Consider the following 15973-nt stretch of genomic DNA (forward strand, 5'->3'; position numbering starts at 1 on the left):
CATGGAAAATTGCCCAGGTATACCATGTACACAAAGAGTAAGACAAATCCAACCTGGATATTTACCACCCCATCAGTTTACTTTCGATCCTCAGTAAAGTGATGGAAGGTGTCATCAACACCGCTGTCAGGCAGCAGCTGCTCAGCAATAACCTGCTCAGCAACACCCAGTTTATGTTCCACCATCTCACTCAGTCCCTGACCTCATCACAGCCTCGGTTCAAACATGGACAAAGCAGCTGAATTCTAGAAGTGAGCTGAGAGCGACAGCCCTCAATATCAAGGCCGTGGTGGTCTGAGTGTGGCATCAAGGATCCTAGCAAATCTGGACATTCCCAGATGGGAATTGGAGCAAATTCAATGCTGGTTGGAGTCATATGTGGCCCATAGGGAGATGGATGTGTCAGTCAGCTCAGCTCCAGGACATCTCTGCAGGAATTCCTCAGGGTAGGTGTCCTCGGTCCAACCATCTTCAGCTGCTCCATCAATGGCCTTGCCGCCATTAGAAGGTTAGAAGTGGGGAACTCCACCGATGATTGCACAGTACTCAGCGGTCAGATATTTACATGGCATCACAACATTCTGACATCTGGTGTAAAGTTATCCACTTTGCCTTCAGTGACAACCTCATTGCAATGTCATCAGTGATGTGCATTAAGTCAGTTCATTATATGTATGTAATATACAGTATATAATAATATGACGAAGCATTATTTGCAGCAGTCTTCGGTTAGAAATGCCAATTGAAGGATCCATCCATTCACGACTCCTCAGACATTGAACATGTCCACGTTCAAATGCAACAAGATCTGAGCATTATCCATGCTTGGGCTGACAAGGAGCAAGTAATATTCGTGCCACACTAATACCAGACAAAGACTGATAAGAGACGATCTAACCATCACCCTTTGACATTCAATGGTGTTAACATGATTTAATCTTCCACATTATTATATAAGAATGTAAATAGTTAGTATCACTAATAAAGTAATCAAAAAATGTGGTGATGGAAACACACAACTGGTCAGGCAGCATCCGAGGAGCAGGAGAATCGATGTTTCGAGCATAGCATCACACTTTTTGACTCTGATCTCCAGTATCTGCAATCCTCACTAACAAAGTACACAACATCAGCTGAGCAAGAATCCAAAATTCATGATATATGTGAACAGAAATGACAGCACTCAGACTATGTCATACTGATGGCAATGCTTAACCCAACAGATATGCTCAAAGCAAATGATCATCAATCATAAATACTTTGTGTGACAAATCAAAGATACCTTTATTGACACATAAACCACCATAAGACTTCCAGGAATAGAAACAGGAGTAGGCCATTCAATAAGATTATGGCTGATCCAATATCCCTCATGTCCATTTTCCTGTCCTTGACCTGTAACTTGTGATTCCCCTACTCATTGAGAATCTATCGATCTCAGCCTTAAATATGCTGCCCTTAATTTCTGCCCCTATAGCTCTCTCGCTGGCAAGGAGTTCTAAACACTCATAACCTTCTAAGAGAAGAAATACTTTCTCATCTCAATCTTAAATTGGTGCCCTTTATATTGAGACAATGCCCTCTGACCATAAACTCTCCCATAAACATCCTCTCAGCGTCTCTCATGTCTCTCAACCCAACATTCAGTATGTTCAGTGAACCCCAATAAGTTGTACCTGATAACAGCTTGTCAATCATGAGGCCCCTTCCAAGACATATGCAGGAAATGGGGTGTTCAAAATATTACTTCCCCTCCTCACTAACATTGTATCATCTCACAGAGTGCGCTGGTTGTACAGTAAGATCCATTATCGTCAAAGGTAAAGCAATTTGCCAAGGTTTTCAGATGACGGTCAAATCTATGTCCTACGACCCAAGGTACTGGTTTATTGTCCCCCACCATTCCCAAATTTGGAAGACAGGTTCTCACATGGGAGGCCCTTCCCTCCCATGCTGTCAAGACCCAAACACGTGTGCGTGGCTGAATTGATTATGACCTCATGCGCCACCATTCCCCACCAAAGGACAGTATACTAATACATCCATATACTAATACACTGAAGCAAACATAAATAAGCAGACACACACCCAGAGATACACAGAGAGAGAAACAGATGTACACAGAGAGAGGAACACAGGCATAGATACACACACAAACACACAGATACTGACACAGAACCAAATAAGTACATACACAGATGCAAAAAAAAACTGACAGAGACACAGAGAGAGACACAAGGATACAGAATTAAACTGACCCACACGCACAGAAAGATACGCCAGCAGAAATCAATAGACAGAGAAATACGCATAGACATCGAAACAAACAGAGATATACAAACACAATACAGAGAAGTACAGGAAAAGAAACATACAGGCACATGGAGCGGTAGGGACATAGAAAGAAAGGAGCACACAGAGAGAGAGAGAGAAACTGACAGAGAACCAAACAGAATATACATAAATACATAGACTTACATACATGGTCACAGTCAAACAGACACATACAGAGAAAAGGGAAGACACAGAAACAAACAGCTTAACACACATAGAAAAATAGGCACAAAAATGGAGAGAAATGTATACACACACACACACACACACACACACACACACACACACACACACACACACACACACACACACACACACACACACACACAGTCACAGAGAGTCAGGCATACACAAGGAGAAATGGCCATTCCGTTTATCTTTTTCTTTAGATTTGCTACCTATCCATTCTAATTTAGTGTACTGTTGTGCACCTGGGTCCCTAAATCTCTTTCGCCTTCCACTATTTCACCATTTAAATAATACCCCGGTCTGTCCCTTTCTGCTACAAAATAGATGATCTCACATTTTCCAGCAATGAAATCCATCTGCCACATTTTTCCCACAGGCGGATCTTTCCGTGTCTCTGTGAAATGTAATGCCTGAGTATGCAGTATGTGAAACGTCAACAATCCTGTTCCATAGAATAGACGGTTCCCGATTGTAAAGTCTAACTCACTAACCAGATGTAGGAGCAGACAGACAACATAAAGAACTGTGCAGACATCAGCACACAGGACACAATAAACCTTTTAGTAACCTGGGAATAGGCATACTGAGAGATAGGTGCAGACAAGTGCAAAGATTTATGTCTAAAATCCTGCACACACAGGAATACAGGAGCCTGCAGATTATTAGCCTAATGTACTTTGTCTGGTTTGATCTGCCTGTATTGCATGCAAAACAAAGCTTTTCACTGTACCTGGGGACACATGACAATAATTAATCAAATCCAAAAACTGAACTCAGGAAACAGACAATCCAGTAAGTACAAAGTAGCTAAACAGAAGCTGAAAGAACCCAGCAAGCCAGGCAGCATCAGGGGGTGGAGGTGGGCACTGCAGATGTTGGAGATTAGAGTCAAGATTAGAGTGGTGCTAGAAAAGCACAGCAGGTCAGGCAACATCCCAGGAGCAGGAAAATGGACGTTTCGGGCAAAAGCCCTTCATCAGGAATGCCTGTTAACGGGCTTTTGCCCGAAAGATCGATTTTCCTGCTCTTCAGATGCTCGAATCCAGCATCAGCAGATGGATCAGACAATGATTCTAGTATAACCCTTCTTCAGGTCTCCCAGCCTCATGTTGGTCTACTTTGGATTCCAGCATCTGCAGTTTTGGTGTTTCTAATATAAGAAGATTAAACACACACACACACACACAGACAGACAGACACACACACACACACACACACACACACAGACACACACACACACACAGACAGACACACACACACACCGACACACATACACACACACACACATCAACACACACAAACCCAGACCCCCACACACACAGACACCAACACACACAGACACTGACACACACAGACACACACACACACACATACACACACAAACTCTCTCTCTCTCTCTCTCTAGCAAAGCACATAACTATAAGAAGTTAGAATTTGTGTTGACTCAATGTAGTAAAACCCCTAAAAGACTTCACAGGAAACTGTGATGAAAACATTCTTTGACAAGCCATAAAAATAAGAATAAAAGAAATGATTGAAACCACAGTCATAGAGATGGGCTCTCAGGGTGTCTGGGAAGGGAAAACTGAAGTAGAGGGATGGAGAGATTCAAGGAGGGAATTCCTAGTATCAGGGCCCAGGCAGACCCACAAATGATGGAGCAAGTGCAATCAAGGGTTTTCAAGAGGCCAGAGTTAGAGGAGCACAGAGATCTCGGAGAGTCATGGGATTGTAGGAGGTGACAGAAACAGGGAGTTGAAGAGTTTGTGGGCGGCACGGTGGCACAGTGGTTAGCACTGCTGTCTCATAGCGCCTGAGACCCAGGTTCAGTTCCCGACTCAGGCGACAGACTGTGTGGAGTTTGCACGTTCTCCCCGTGTCTGCGTGGGTTTCCTCCGGGTGCTCCGGTTTCCTCCCACAGTCCAAAGATGTGCAGGTCAGGTGAATTGGCCATGCTAAATTGCCTGTAGTGTTAGATAAGGGGTAAGTGTAGGGGTATGGGTGGGTTGCGCTTCGGCGGGTCGGTGTGGACTTGTTGGGCCGAAGGGCCTGTTTCCACACTGTAAGTAATCTAATCTAGTAATCTAATCTTAAAAAAAAAGAAGGATGAGAGTTCACACCAAGTTAGGGGTGGGAGGGAAATGAGGCTCCGATGAGTTAAGTTATGAGCAGCAGAGTTTGAGGTTAATTTTTTTTACAAGAGATGGGATAACGGACGGGAGAGGTTTGGAGTTGTCAAGGAGGTAGCAAAGGCACTGATGAGTGTTTTAGCAGGTGGATGAGCTGAGGTGGACACAGAGACAGACAATCATCCCGGGATGGGAATAGGTGGACGTAGCCATGGAGAGGATATGATCAGGAACACAGCTGAGTGTAAAACAGGATACCAGGATTTGGCTCAGCATCAGAGATGGCAGGGGAAGTGACAAAGCATAGAGACCGATACACAAACATAGAGACACATGCACAAAGCATACAGGCTCACACACCTTCACATACACGCACACAAACCACAGGGACTGATAAACAGAGAGATACACTCACAAAACACAGAGGCTCACACACATACACACACACACGCACACACACACGCACACACAGCACAGGGACTGATAAACAGAGAGATACACTCACAAAGCACAGAGGCTCACACACATACACACACACACACAGAACAGGGACTGATAAACAGAGAGATACACTCACAAAGCACAGAGCCTTACACACATACACAAAGCAAAGGGACTGTCATACATACATAAAGACATATGCACAAAGCACAGAGGATCTCTCTCTCTTACACACACAGACACACACACACACACACACACACACACACACACCACAGAGACTGATACACGCCTAGAGATGTACATACACAAAACAGAGGGACTAATGTGCAAACATAAAGAAATACACACACACCAGTTACAGAGACTGATACACATGCAGATACACATGTGCAAAACACACACATGAAGCACAGGGACCATATACACACACCCTCACATACACAAAGCACTGGGACTGATGCACAAACATAGAGATACACACACACCAAACACTGATACATACACACACACACACACACACAGCACCAGGATGGTTACATACACAGAGACACACATACAAAGTGCAGACGCTGACACACACACAAACAAGGCATAGGGAGAGGTATACACACAGAGACACATACATAATGCACACAGGCTGATACACACAGACACAAAGCACACGGACTGATACACACAAACACAGACACAAAGCACAGGGGACACCCACATACAGCAGCCCCATCTACTAACTTTCCATCTGAGAGATTGATGCCTCCAAAGATGGGGTAGTCCTCGGGTGCAGGCTTCCCACTGTGGTCCTCGTACAGGAAGACAGGTGAACGGCCTAGCTCCACTCCCACCTGCTGCATGCCTTGCTCACTGTAGATGGACAGCAAGAAAGCTTGGTTTCCAGCCTTCGGTTTCACCAGTGTCATGATGGAGAAGTCTTCGGGGAATCGAGTGCCTCCTGCACAAGAGAAGGGATCATTTCATCACTCATGTTCAGTGGCCATAGAGACTAGGAAAGGGTCAGTGAGTGACAAGAAAGGATTATTTAGTGGCTTCAGGGACAAGGGAATGGTCACTCAGTAACCATGCATACAAGGAGAGGGTCACGGAGTGGTTATATGGACAAGGGGAGGATCAATGTGTGGCAGGGATGAGTGGGAGTCACTGAGTGAACAGGGTTTAACAGAGGCAGCTCAGTGACACACCATGCAGTCAGATAACCTGCATTTACAACAAATCTCGACTTGACAACATATTGCTTTCCACATAAGCTCTTGGCATTCCTCTGGGACACACAAGGACAGCAAGTGTCCGGTTCCGAGACCCGCAGCACACTACTGCACATATGGATATGATCCACAGACTATCATTGTCTGGGGCAGGGTGATGAGGTCGAAGGTGGACTGTCAATCACCAGTCCGCAGCTACTGGGGGTAGATAAAAATGAGTAACCCCCCCAATCATTAACCAAAGGGTCAACCTATGACCCCTCTTCCCCTTCCTCTACACCAGGGGTTTCAGACATTGCGCAGAGGGCCTCCTCCAGTTTCCCAGCATGCTCGGTTTGCTGTCCCTGCTTACCTGGGAAGAGCTGTTTGGTGGGAGCGCTGATTTGAGCCTTTTTGGATATTCTGTAAGCCACATCTGCACTGGAGACGGATTTCCTTTTGGGGCAGAAGCCTGTGGTCGGCCTTACTCCTTCAGGTAACCTGTTAAACTGCAACACTTGTAAAACATCTACTGGGTCAGCTGTGGAGAGAACAGATGAGAGGATAAGTCAGGTGGTGTGCTCAGACATAACAGAGGGATATCCACCACAAGCACATCAGAACCCTCCTGAACTAAGCCTCAAGTATCCCACAGGTATCCTTCAAATTACCTGTCAGGCCGAAAAGTTGCTGAATCTTTAACCTAATCCTTCTCTTATCTCTAGGTTATCCTTTCAGGAATCTGTGATACGCTCAGTGACCACTCCCACAATGTCTCACTTGCTGTATGATTGATGTTGACCCTTCTCTAACTCCCAGAAGCCCAGAAAGACCTCTCCAATTCCAGACTGTCACAAGCATCTAGCTCAAAAATATCCATGTCATCCCCAAATGATCAGAAAATCCTTTTATTTGCGCTTAATATGAAATTTAAACACAAAACATACCCAAAGACTTCTGTTTGACCAGCACAGAGTCGATGGGATGAATTGCCTCTTGCTGTGCCAGAATGATGGATGTTCAAGGGTCATCCAAATTAAGGGCCAAAGTGCCCACTGAGTTGGAACAGTGGATGACTAATTGGAGAGGTGTCTCTGGTACAGAGGGGTTAAACGACTGACCCTGAGACACTGTTTGTACACGTGGGGTTAAACAGTTCAGATAGGAGGCATTCCTAATACACAAATGATTGAACAGTGCATTGTCAGATTCTCTCTCTGTCCACAAGTGGGTAAGCAGTGTGCCGTCAGTACACAAGGTGTTAAACAGCTCTGTAGGCAGAGTTGTTGTACAAATGGTTAAACAGCTCGCTGTTAGATTCCCCACAGTACATGAGAAGATAAACAATTCACAACAAGACACATTCAACTAAACAGCTTAGTGCCACATTCTCTCGACAGACAATGTAACAAACATTTCACTGTGAGACTCTCTCTGTATAATTGTACCATTCCCTTGTACTCAAACGGTTAAACAGCGCACTGCAGAGTTCCCCAGTACACAAGGGGTTAAACAGTCTTTCACGTTTTCCCTGGTTTTAAAGGGGTTAAACGGCTCACTGCATGATTCCTTGGTACACAAGGAGTTAAAACAACTCACTGCATGATTATTATGATACAGAAAGGGTTAAATAGGTCTCTGCACAGCCGCCCAACACATGAGTGGTTCAAAAGGTTACTACACGATTCTCCCAGTACATAAGGAGTTAAACAGCTCAGTGCATGATTCCCCAGGTGTTAAGTAGATTACTGTGATATTCTCCAGCACACAAGAGGTTAAAAGCTTAGTATATGACTCCTGGTGCATGTGGGAGTAAACACATACTGCACAATTTTCCTGATACACGAAGGGTTAAACAACTCACTGCACAATTTCTTTGGTACATGAGGGGTTAAATAGGTCACTGCATTATCCCCCTGATCCACGAGGGGTTAAACAGCTCACTGTACAATTCCCCTGGTACATGAGGAGTTAAACAGCTCACTGCACAATTCCCCTGGTACATGAGGGTTAAACACTCACTGCACAATTCCCCTGGTACATGATGGGTTAAACAGCTCACTGTACAATTCCCCGGGTACATGAGGGGTTAAACAGCTCACTGTACAATCCCCCTGGTATATGAGGGTTAAACAGCTCACTGCACAATCCCCCGGTACATGAGGGGTTAAACACTCACTGCACAATTCCCCTGGTACATGAGGGGTTAAACAGCTCACGGCACAATTCCCCCATTCCACGAGGGGTTAAACAGCTTACTGCACAATTCCCCCGGTACATGAGGGGGTTAAACAGCTCACTGCACAATTCCCCTGGTACATGAGGGGTTAAACAGCTCACTGCACAATTCCCCTGGTACATGAGGGGTTAAACAGCTCACTGCACAATCCCCCGGTACATGAGAGGTTAAACAGCCCACTGCCAAGTCCCCTGGTACATGAAGGGGTTAAACAGCTCACTGCACAATTCCCCTGGTACACGAGGGGTGAAACAGCTCACTGCACAATTCCCCTGGTACATGAAGGGGTTAAACAGCTTACTGCACAATTCCCCTGGTACATGAAGGGTTAAACAGCTCACTGCACAATCCCCCTGGTACATGAGGGGTTAAACACTCACTGCACAATCCCCCTGGTACATGAAGGGGTTAAACAGCTCACTGCACAATTCCCCTGGTACACGAGGGGTTAAACAGCTCACTGCACAATTCCCCTGGTACATGAGGGGTTAAACAGGTCACTGCACAATCCCCCGGGTACATGAAGGGGTTAAACAGCTTACTGCACAATTCCCCCGGTACATGAGGGGTTAAACACTCACTGCACAATTCCCCTGGCACATGAAGGGGTTAAACAGCTCACTGCACAATCCCCCTGGTACATGAAGGGGTTAAACAACTTACTGCACAATTCCCCTGGTACATAAGGGGTTAAACACTCACTGCACAATCCCCCTGGTACATGAGGGGTTAAACAGCTCACTGCACAATCCCCCTGGTACATGAGGAGTTAAACAGCTCACTGCACAATTCCCCTGGTACATGAGGAGTTAAACACTCACTGCACAATCCCCCTGACCATGAAGGGTTAAACAGCTCACTGTACAATTCCCCTGGTACATGAGGGGTTAAACAGCTCACTGTACAATCCCCCTGGTACATGAGGGATTAAACAGCTGCTGCACAATCCCCCTGGTACATGAGGTGTTAAACACTCACTGCACAATCTCCCTGGTACATGGGGGGTTAAACAGCTCACTGCACAATCCCCCTGGTACATGAGGAGTTAAACAGCTCACTGTACAATTCTATTGGTATATGAGGGGTTAAACAGCTCACTGCCCAATCCCCCTGGTACATGAGGGGTTAAACAGCTCACTGCCAAGTCCCCTGGTACGTGAGGGGTTAAACAGCTCACTGCACAATCCCCCGGTACATGAAGGGGTTAAACACTCGCTGCACAATTCCCCCTGGTACATGAGGGGTTAAAAACTCACTGTACAATCCCCCTGGTACATGAGGGGTTAAACACTCACTGTACAATTCCCCTGGTACATGAGGGGTTAAACAGCTCACTGCAATTCCCCTGGTACATGAAGGGTTAAACAGCTCACTGCACAATCCCCCTGGTACATGAGGAGTTAAATAGCTCACTGCAATTCCCCTGGTACATGAGGGGTTAAACAGCTTACTGCACAATTCCCCCAGTACATGAGGGGTTAAACAGCTCACTGCACAATCCCCCTGGTACATGAGGGGTTAAACAGCTTACTGCACAATCCCCCTGGTACATGAGGGGTTAAACAGCTCGCACTGAGACAGTGCAACTGTACAAGCAGTGAAAGAGCTCGCTGTCAGACAGCCCCTCTGTGACAGGGAGACAGACACATTACTATGACACTGTCTACAGACACGAGGGTGGGGTGTGGGCACAGGTGGCGTTCAGCAGTTCAAACCGAGATACTCCTGGTCTCTGAGCACCTAAAATAACTCACTTTTGGGGCCACCCAGTATCTAAGGGGTTAAACAGAAGGGCCAGGCTGTGGGTTAAAAACGACAACCTTTCATCGGTCTGAAGGTGTCTCAGAAATGAGATTAGATTAGATTAGATTCCCTATGGTATGGAAACAGGCCATTTGGCCCAACAAGTCCACACCGACCCTCCACAGAGTAACCCACCCAGACCCATTTCCCTCTCACTAATGCCCCCAACACTATGGGCAATTCAGCCTGACCAGTCCACCCTGACCTGCACATCTTTAGACTGTGGGAGGAAACCCACACAGACACAGGGAGCACGTGCAAACTCCACAGAGACAGTCACCCGAGGCTGGACTCAAACCCAGGCCCCTCATGCTGTCAGACAGCAGTACTAACCACTGAGCCACCGGAAGTGTCCGGGACCCTGTCAGTACTCCAATTCCTAACAGGACGGTAGCTGGCTGATGGAGGTGGCACTTTGAATCCGCCAGCCTCAGTATATCAACCCACTGTTCTCCTGGCAGCACCAGCCTTGGGCACTCCTCAACAACAACCTGCCTTCATATAGCACTTTCAAGTCCAGAAAGCCATCTCCCACCACCCCACCCCCCCAAAAGGAGCCTCGCAGGAGTGACTGTCCCCGGATTAAGACAGGTTCGAGTGACCCAAACGCTGGGAGGGGAGAATGAGGAAAGGAAGGGTGTTCTGCAGAGTTTCCTAATGGATTGACTCGGGCAGGAAGGTACGGAGCTTTGGGGACCCTGAGGGCAGGGCAGCTGGGGATGGAGTGCTTAAAATTGGGGAGGGGGGGGGTTTGTTGACGCTCAAGAAAGAGGCCAGAGCCAGAGGAATGATGGGCAATCTTGGAAGGTGGCAGGGCTGGAGATGGAGCTGGAGATGAGGAGGGACTCGAACAGGTGCCTGGGGAATGTTGAAAGCAGGAAATGCACATTTGCGATGAACTGGAAGTTCTGGCTGTACCCAACCCACCCTGTGAGTAAAATGAAGTGTCTGACCCCAGACAACTGGGAAGGGGAAAAGGCAATCTGCAGTTGGACCATCAGGTCCTGTATATCACCATCTGTAATAGTTTTACACGGTAAATGAACAAGAAGATTTCAGGACAGCGTTCACAAGTGAGGTAAAAGCAGTAATAAAAATAAAGTCATTGATTACACTGGATCTGTATTTTTGAGGTAACACCAAACCTGTATGTGTCATGTACATGTGTTACCAATTTGACCTTCTAACTTCTATCTAAATGGTATTATCCAAAATCCCTCTACAGTGCTTTCTTAACCCCACTCCCATTCTGATCCAGCAGATTCATTCTCTTGTCCACAGAAACAGACACCAGGAACATAGGTGAGAAGTGATGGGCTAGGTCCTGCTATAGATATTTCCTTATTAAACTGTGCAGAGATAGAGTCATAGAAATGTACAGCACAGAAACAAACCCTTCAGTCCAACTTGTCCACGTTAACCGGGTATTCTAAATTAATCTAATCCCATCTCCCAGCATTTGGCCCATATCCGGTTTCCTCCCACAGTCACAAAGATGTGCGGGTCAGATGAATTGGCCGTGCTAAATTGCCCGTAGTGTTAGATAAGGGATAGATGTAAGGGTATGGGTGTGTTGCGCTTCAGCGGGTCAGTGTGGACTTGTTGGGCCGAAGGGCCTGTTTCCACACTGTAATAATCTAATCTAAGTAATCCCTTTAAACCTTTCCTAATCATGTACCTATCCAGATGCCTGTTTTAATGTTGTAATTGTACCAGCCTCCGCCACTTCCTCCGACAGCTCGTTCCAGACATGCACCACCCTCTGAGTGAAAATGTTACCCCTTAGGTCCCTCTTAAATCTCTCTCCTATCAGCTCAAACCTATGCTCTCTAGTTTTGGACTCCCCTACCCAGCCGAAAAGATCTTAGCTATTTATCCTATCCATGTCCCTCATGATTTTATAAAAGTCTGTAAGCTCACCCCTCAGCCTCCGACGCTCCAGGGAAAACAACCCCAGCCTGTTCAGCCTCTCTCTGTAGCTCAAACCCTCACAACATCCTTGTAAATCTTTTAGATTAAATTACTTACAGTGTGAAAACAGGCCCTTCAGCCCAACAAGTCCACACCGACCCACCGAAGCGCAACCCACCCATACCCCTACATTTACCCCTTACCTAACACTACGGGCAATTTAGCATGGCCAATTCACAACTTTGGACTGTGGGAGGAAACCGGAGCACCCGGAGGAAACCCACGCAGACACGGGGAGAACGTGCAAACTCCACACAGTCAGTCGCCTGAGTCGGGAATTGAACCCGGGTCTCAGGCGCTGTGAGGCAGCAGTGCTAACCACTGTGCCACCGTGCTGCCCACCAGCTATAGCTTTTCAAGTTTCACAATATCCTTCCTATAACAGGGATATTGTTATAACCCACAGAATTGTTTTGACCCACAGTTGGAGCAAGTGTGGGACTGAATGAGCCCTCCTGACTGTGATATGAGGATACTACCACCACACCACAGGAGCCCCTATCTCTGTTCTGCAGTGTTAAACAATCCCTGGGTCCCTCTGATGGACCTCTGTGGTACTACGAGGCAAGCGTTCGCGACTTCTGAGCATTCCATTCCACACAGACGCCTCAAATCTAAAGTCACTTCTGAAAAACAAAGTGAAAGAAAACACCAGAATTCCAAACCAGCTCTGGCAGCTTGCTATGCGCGATTTGGCTAACCTGACCTGTTCACATTCCGAGACTCAGGGAAAGAGAGAAATGCAAACAAAATATCAAAAATTGCTGGCACAGAGGGAATCAAAACCCTGCCTTTCACGGGCGGTAAAGGTCAGACTGCGGTGTGGGGCTGGCTACCAGTAAACGCTCTCTTTCTCTGTACTATAGAGCCCAACATTGTGCTTCACTTCTGAGCCACTGGCAGCCACATGCATTTGGCAGCGTCCAGCTGTTTACATATTTTGCATTGCTTTCCCCCCATGCTGCCATCCGAAGCTCAGCTGCTGGACTTCACTCCCCTCCAGTGCTGGGCGGGAGCTAGCTGCCCCCTCTCAGATCTTCCAGTCTTGAACAGGCCAGATGCAGGGGACAAGTAAAGCAGCCAAAACAAACAGATTAGGGAGTGGGGGAGTGCAGGGTTGGAATGGATAGAAAAGCCTACATCCCATTTAATAAAATAGTTTTACTGGCAAAAGAAAAGTTTTTTTTTAACAAAAAAAATCTTAAATAGAGGCAGCATGAATCCAGTGACACTCCGTGTTGAACTTTTAACATTTCTTTATTTTTCTACCTTGTACCTAAGATTTTGGACTGAGGCGCCTTTGTACCCAAGATGGCGCCAGTGAATGGTGATATTGTAAACTTTTCACTGTACTTCTGTACTTGAGTACATGTGGCAATAACACCTAATTCTGATTCAAGTTCTAACACTTCAGCTTAAACTGAAGGTGGATCTGGGTGTGCCACGTTGGCAGAGGGACAAGGTGGGAGGACAGTAAGATTGGGAGGAATAAGAGTAGAGGCCTTTAGGGAGAGGTGGACACCATATTCCGGGGTTGGGTGGGAGTAGTGGCACCCTTACCTCTCTCCAACTCCATTTGAACTGGACCACACGTCTCTGTTCCTTACCTTCCCCCTAGTGTCAGGGTTGCGGCACTGCCCCTGGTGGTCACTGCTTGTCAATTCTTCTTTGAATTGGTGCTAACCTGCTGACTAGGCGCAGGTAGTTAACAAGAAAGATGCACGGGTATAGGTAGTCCGCGTGGCCCATCTCCACTGAGGTATGGCTGGTCTGATCCAGCTGCCAGCTCCACTTCCCAACCTGTTGTCCTTGGCACCTACCTTGATGGAAGATCTGTCTAAATCAGCCTTGGATATAGTCAAAGAGCCAACCTTTTGGAGGGTGGAATTTGAATATAGGGTTCAAGGCAGGAACAGAGGGATCTTAGGGTCCAGGTCCATAGATCCCTCAAAGTTACCACCCAAGTTGATAGGGTTGTTAAGAAGACGTACGGTGTACTGGCTTTCATTAGCCAGGGGATTGAGTTAAGAGCCGTGATGTTATGCTGCAGCTCTAGAGACCCCTGGTTAGACCACACTTGGGATATTGTGCTCAGTTCTGGACACCTTATAGAAAGGGTGAGGAAGCTTTTGAGACGGTGCAGAGGAGATTTACCAGGATGCTGCCTGAACTGGAGGCCATGTCCTATGAAGAAAGTTTGAGGGAGCTAGGACTTTCCTCATTGGAGTGAAGAAGGATGAGGGGATGACTTGATGGAGGTGTACAAGATGATGAGAGGCATAGATAGAGTGGGTAGTCATGGACATTTTTCCCAGGGTGGAAATGGCTATCAGTAGGGAGCATAATTTTAACATGATTGGAGGAAGGTTTAGGGGAGATGTCAGTGGTCAGTTCTTTACACAGAGAGTGGTGGATGTGTGGCAGTAGACTCAGATACATTAGGGACAGTTAAGCGACTGTTGCATGGATGATAGTAAAGTGTAAAGTGAAAGTAAAATGTATGTAGGATAGTTTGATCTTAGAGTAGGATAAAAGGCCGGCACAACATCAAGGGCTGAATGGCCTCCGCTGTGCTGTACTGTTTAGATTACTTACAGTGTGGAAACAGGCCCTTCGGCCCAACAAGTCCACACCGACCCGCCGAAGCGCAACCCACCCATACATTTACCCCTTACCTAACACTACGGGCAATTTAGCATGGCCAATTCACCTGACCAGCACATCTTTGGACTGTGGGAGGAAACCGGAGCACCCGGAGGAAACCCACGCAGACACGGGGAGAACGTGCAAACTCCACACAGTCAGTCGCCTGAGTAGGGAATTGAACCCGGGTCTCAGGCACTGTGAGGCAGCAGTGCTAACCACTGTGCCACCGTGCCACCCGGTTCTATGTTCTATGTTCAACTGTCTCTGGGGAAACTAAATTATATAGTAAGGATAGGCCCACCCCATCCTTCTCTCAAAATGAAAGTTCTTCTCATCTCCAGCTTTAGACAGGGACACCCCTCCCTTTGGAAACCCCAACTCCCCTCCTATAAGAGGACACATGCCCTCAGCATCTCAGCCTGCTTTTTCCATGTCTGAGCCGTCAATATTGAACCGTCTGGGTGCCCTCAGCACTTGGTTACCTGATGCCCAACAAATTGCAGCATGGATCTCCTGCTTTTCTGGTCAATTCCCCTCCCATTGGTTGAAAACAAGCTGGCTCATTCACCACTCAGTAGCCAATAAATGCCCAAGTGTTGGCTTATGGCACGGTGTCCAATCAGAGCACACATTGGCCATTTGCTACACTGAGGACTCATTGGTTCCTTCACAGCCCAGTATCCAATCAGAGAATTTGTTGGCCATCAGTGATCAAGTGCTAAGGGAGCCCAGAAGATTCAACACTCATTGGCTCCTTCAGGACCAGGTATATCAAAAACACAATGGTGGCTGCAGTCAAGTAGCCAAGCCTCGCCCCGAGATATTTGATGCTCAGTTTAAAGCTGGCATCAGTACCCCATGTTGAGGGATTACCACCCTTGCTGAGGTTATTTGGTGGGAACGTTGAATTTTGGTCCTGTCTGACCTCTCAATTGGAGAAAGAATAGCTAGCATACACTATTTCAAAGAACAGCAAGATTAGAGTCCTAATCTATACTTATCTCTCAGCCTCACTGGCA

The 15973-nt window shown here is 46.8% G+C and overlaps 1 protein-coding gene across 1 annotated transcript in view; it reads right to left on the reverse strand.

Annotated features, from left to right (window-relative positions):
• Positions 1 to 3244: 3244 nt before the first annotated feature.
• Positions 3245 to 15973, reverse strand: part of LOC132832608 (collagen alpha-1(XI) chain-like) — a 62501-nt gene continuing 49772 nt past the window's right edge. The window contains exons 2-4 of the mRNA XM_060850691.1: positions 6669 to 6836; positions 5810 to 6045; positions 3245 to 3253 (exon numbers count right to left, since the gene is read on the reverse strand). Coding sequence (XP_060706674.1) covers positions 3245 to 3253; positions 5810 to 6045; positions 6669 to 6836 — 413 coding nt within the window. The remainder of the gene's footprint in view (positions 3254 to 5809; positions 6046 to 6668; positions 6837 to 15973) is intronic.

The sequence above is a fragment of the Hemiscyllium ocellatum genome, chromosome 35, assembly GCF_020745735.1.
Source record: "Hemiscyllium ocellatum isolate sHemOce1 chromosome 35, sHemOce1.pat.X.cur, whole genome shotgun sequence".
NCBI classification, from domain to species: Eukaryota; Metazoa; Chordata; class Chondrichthyes; order Orectolobiformes; family Hemiscylliidae; genus Hemiscyllium; species Hemiscyllium ocellatum.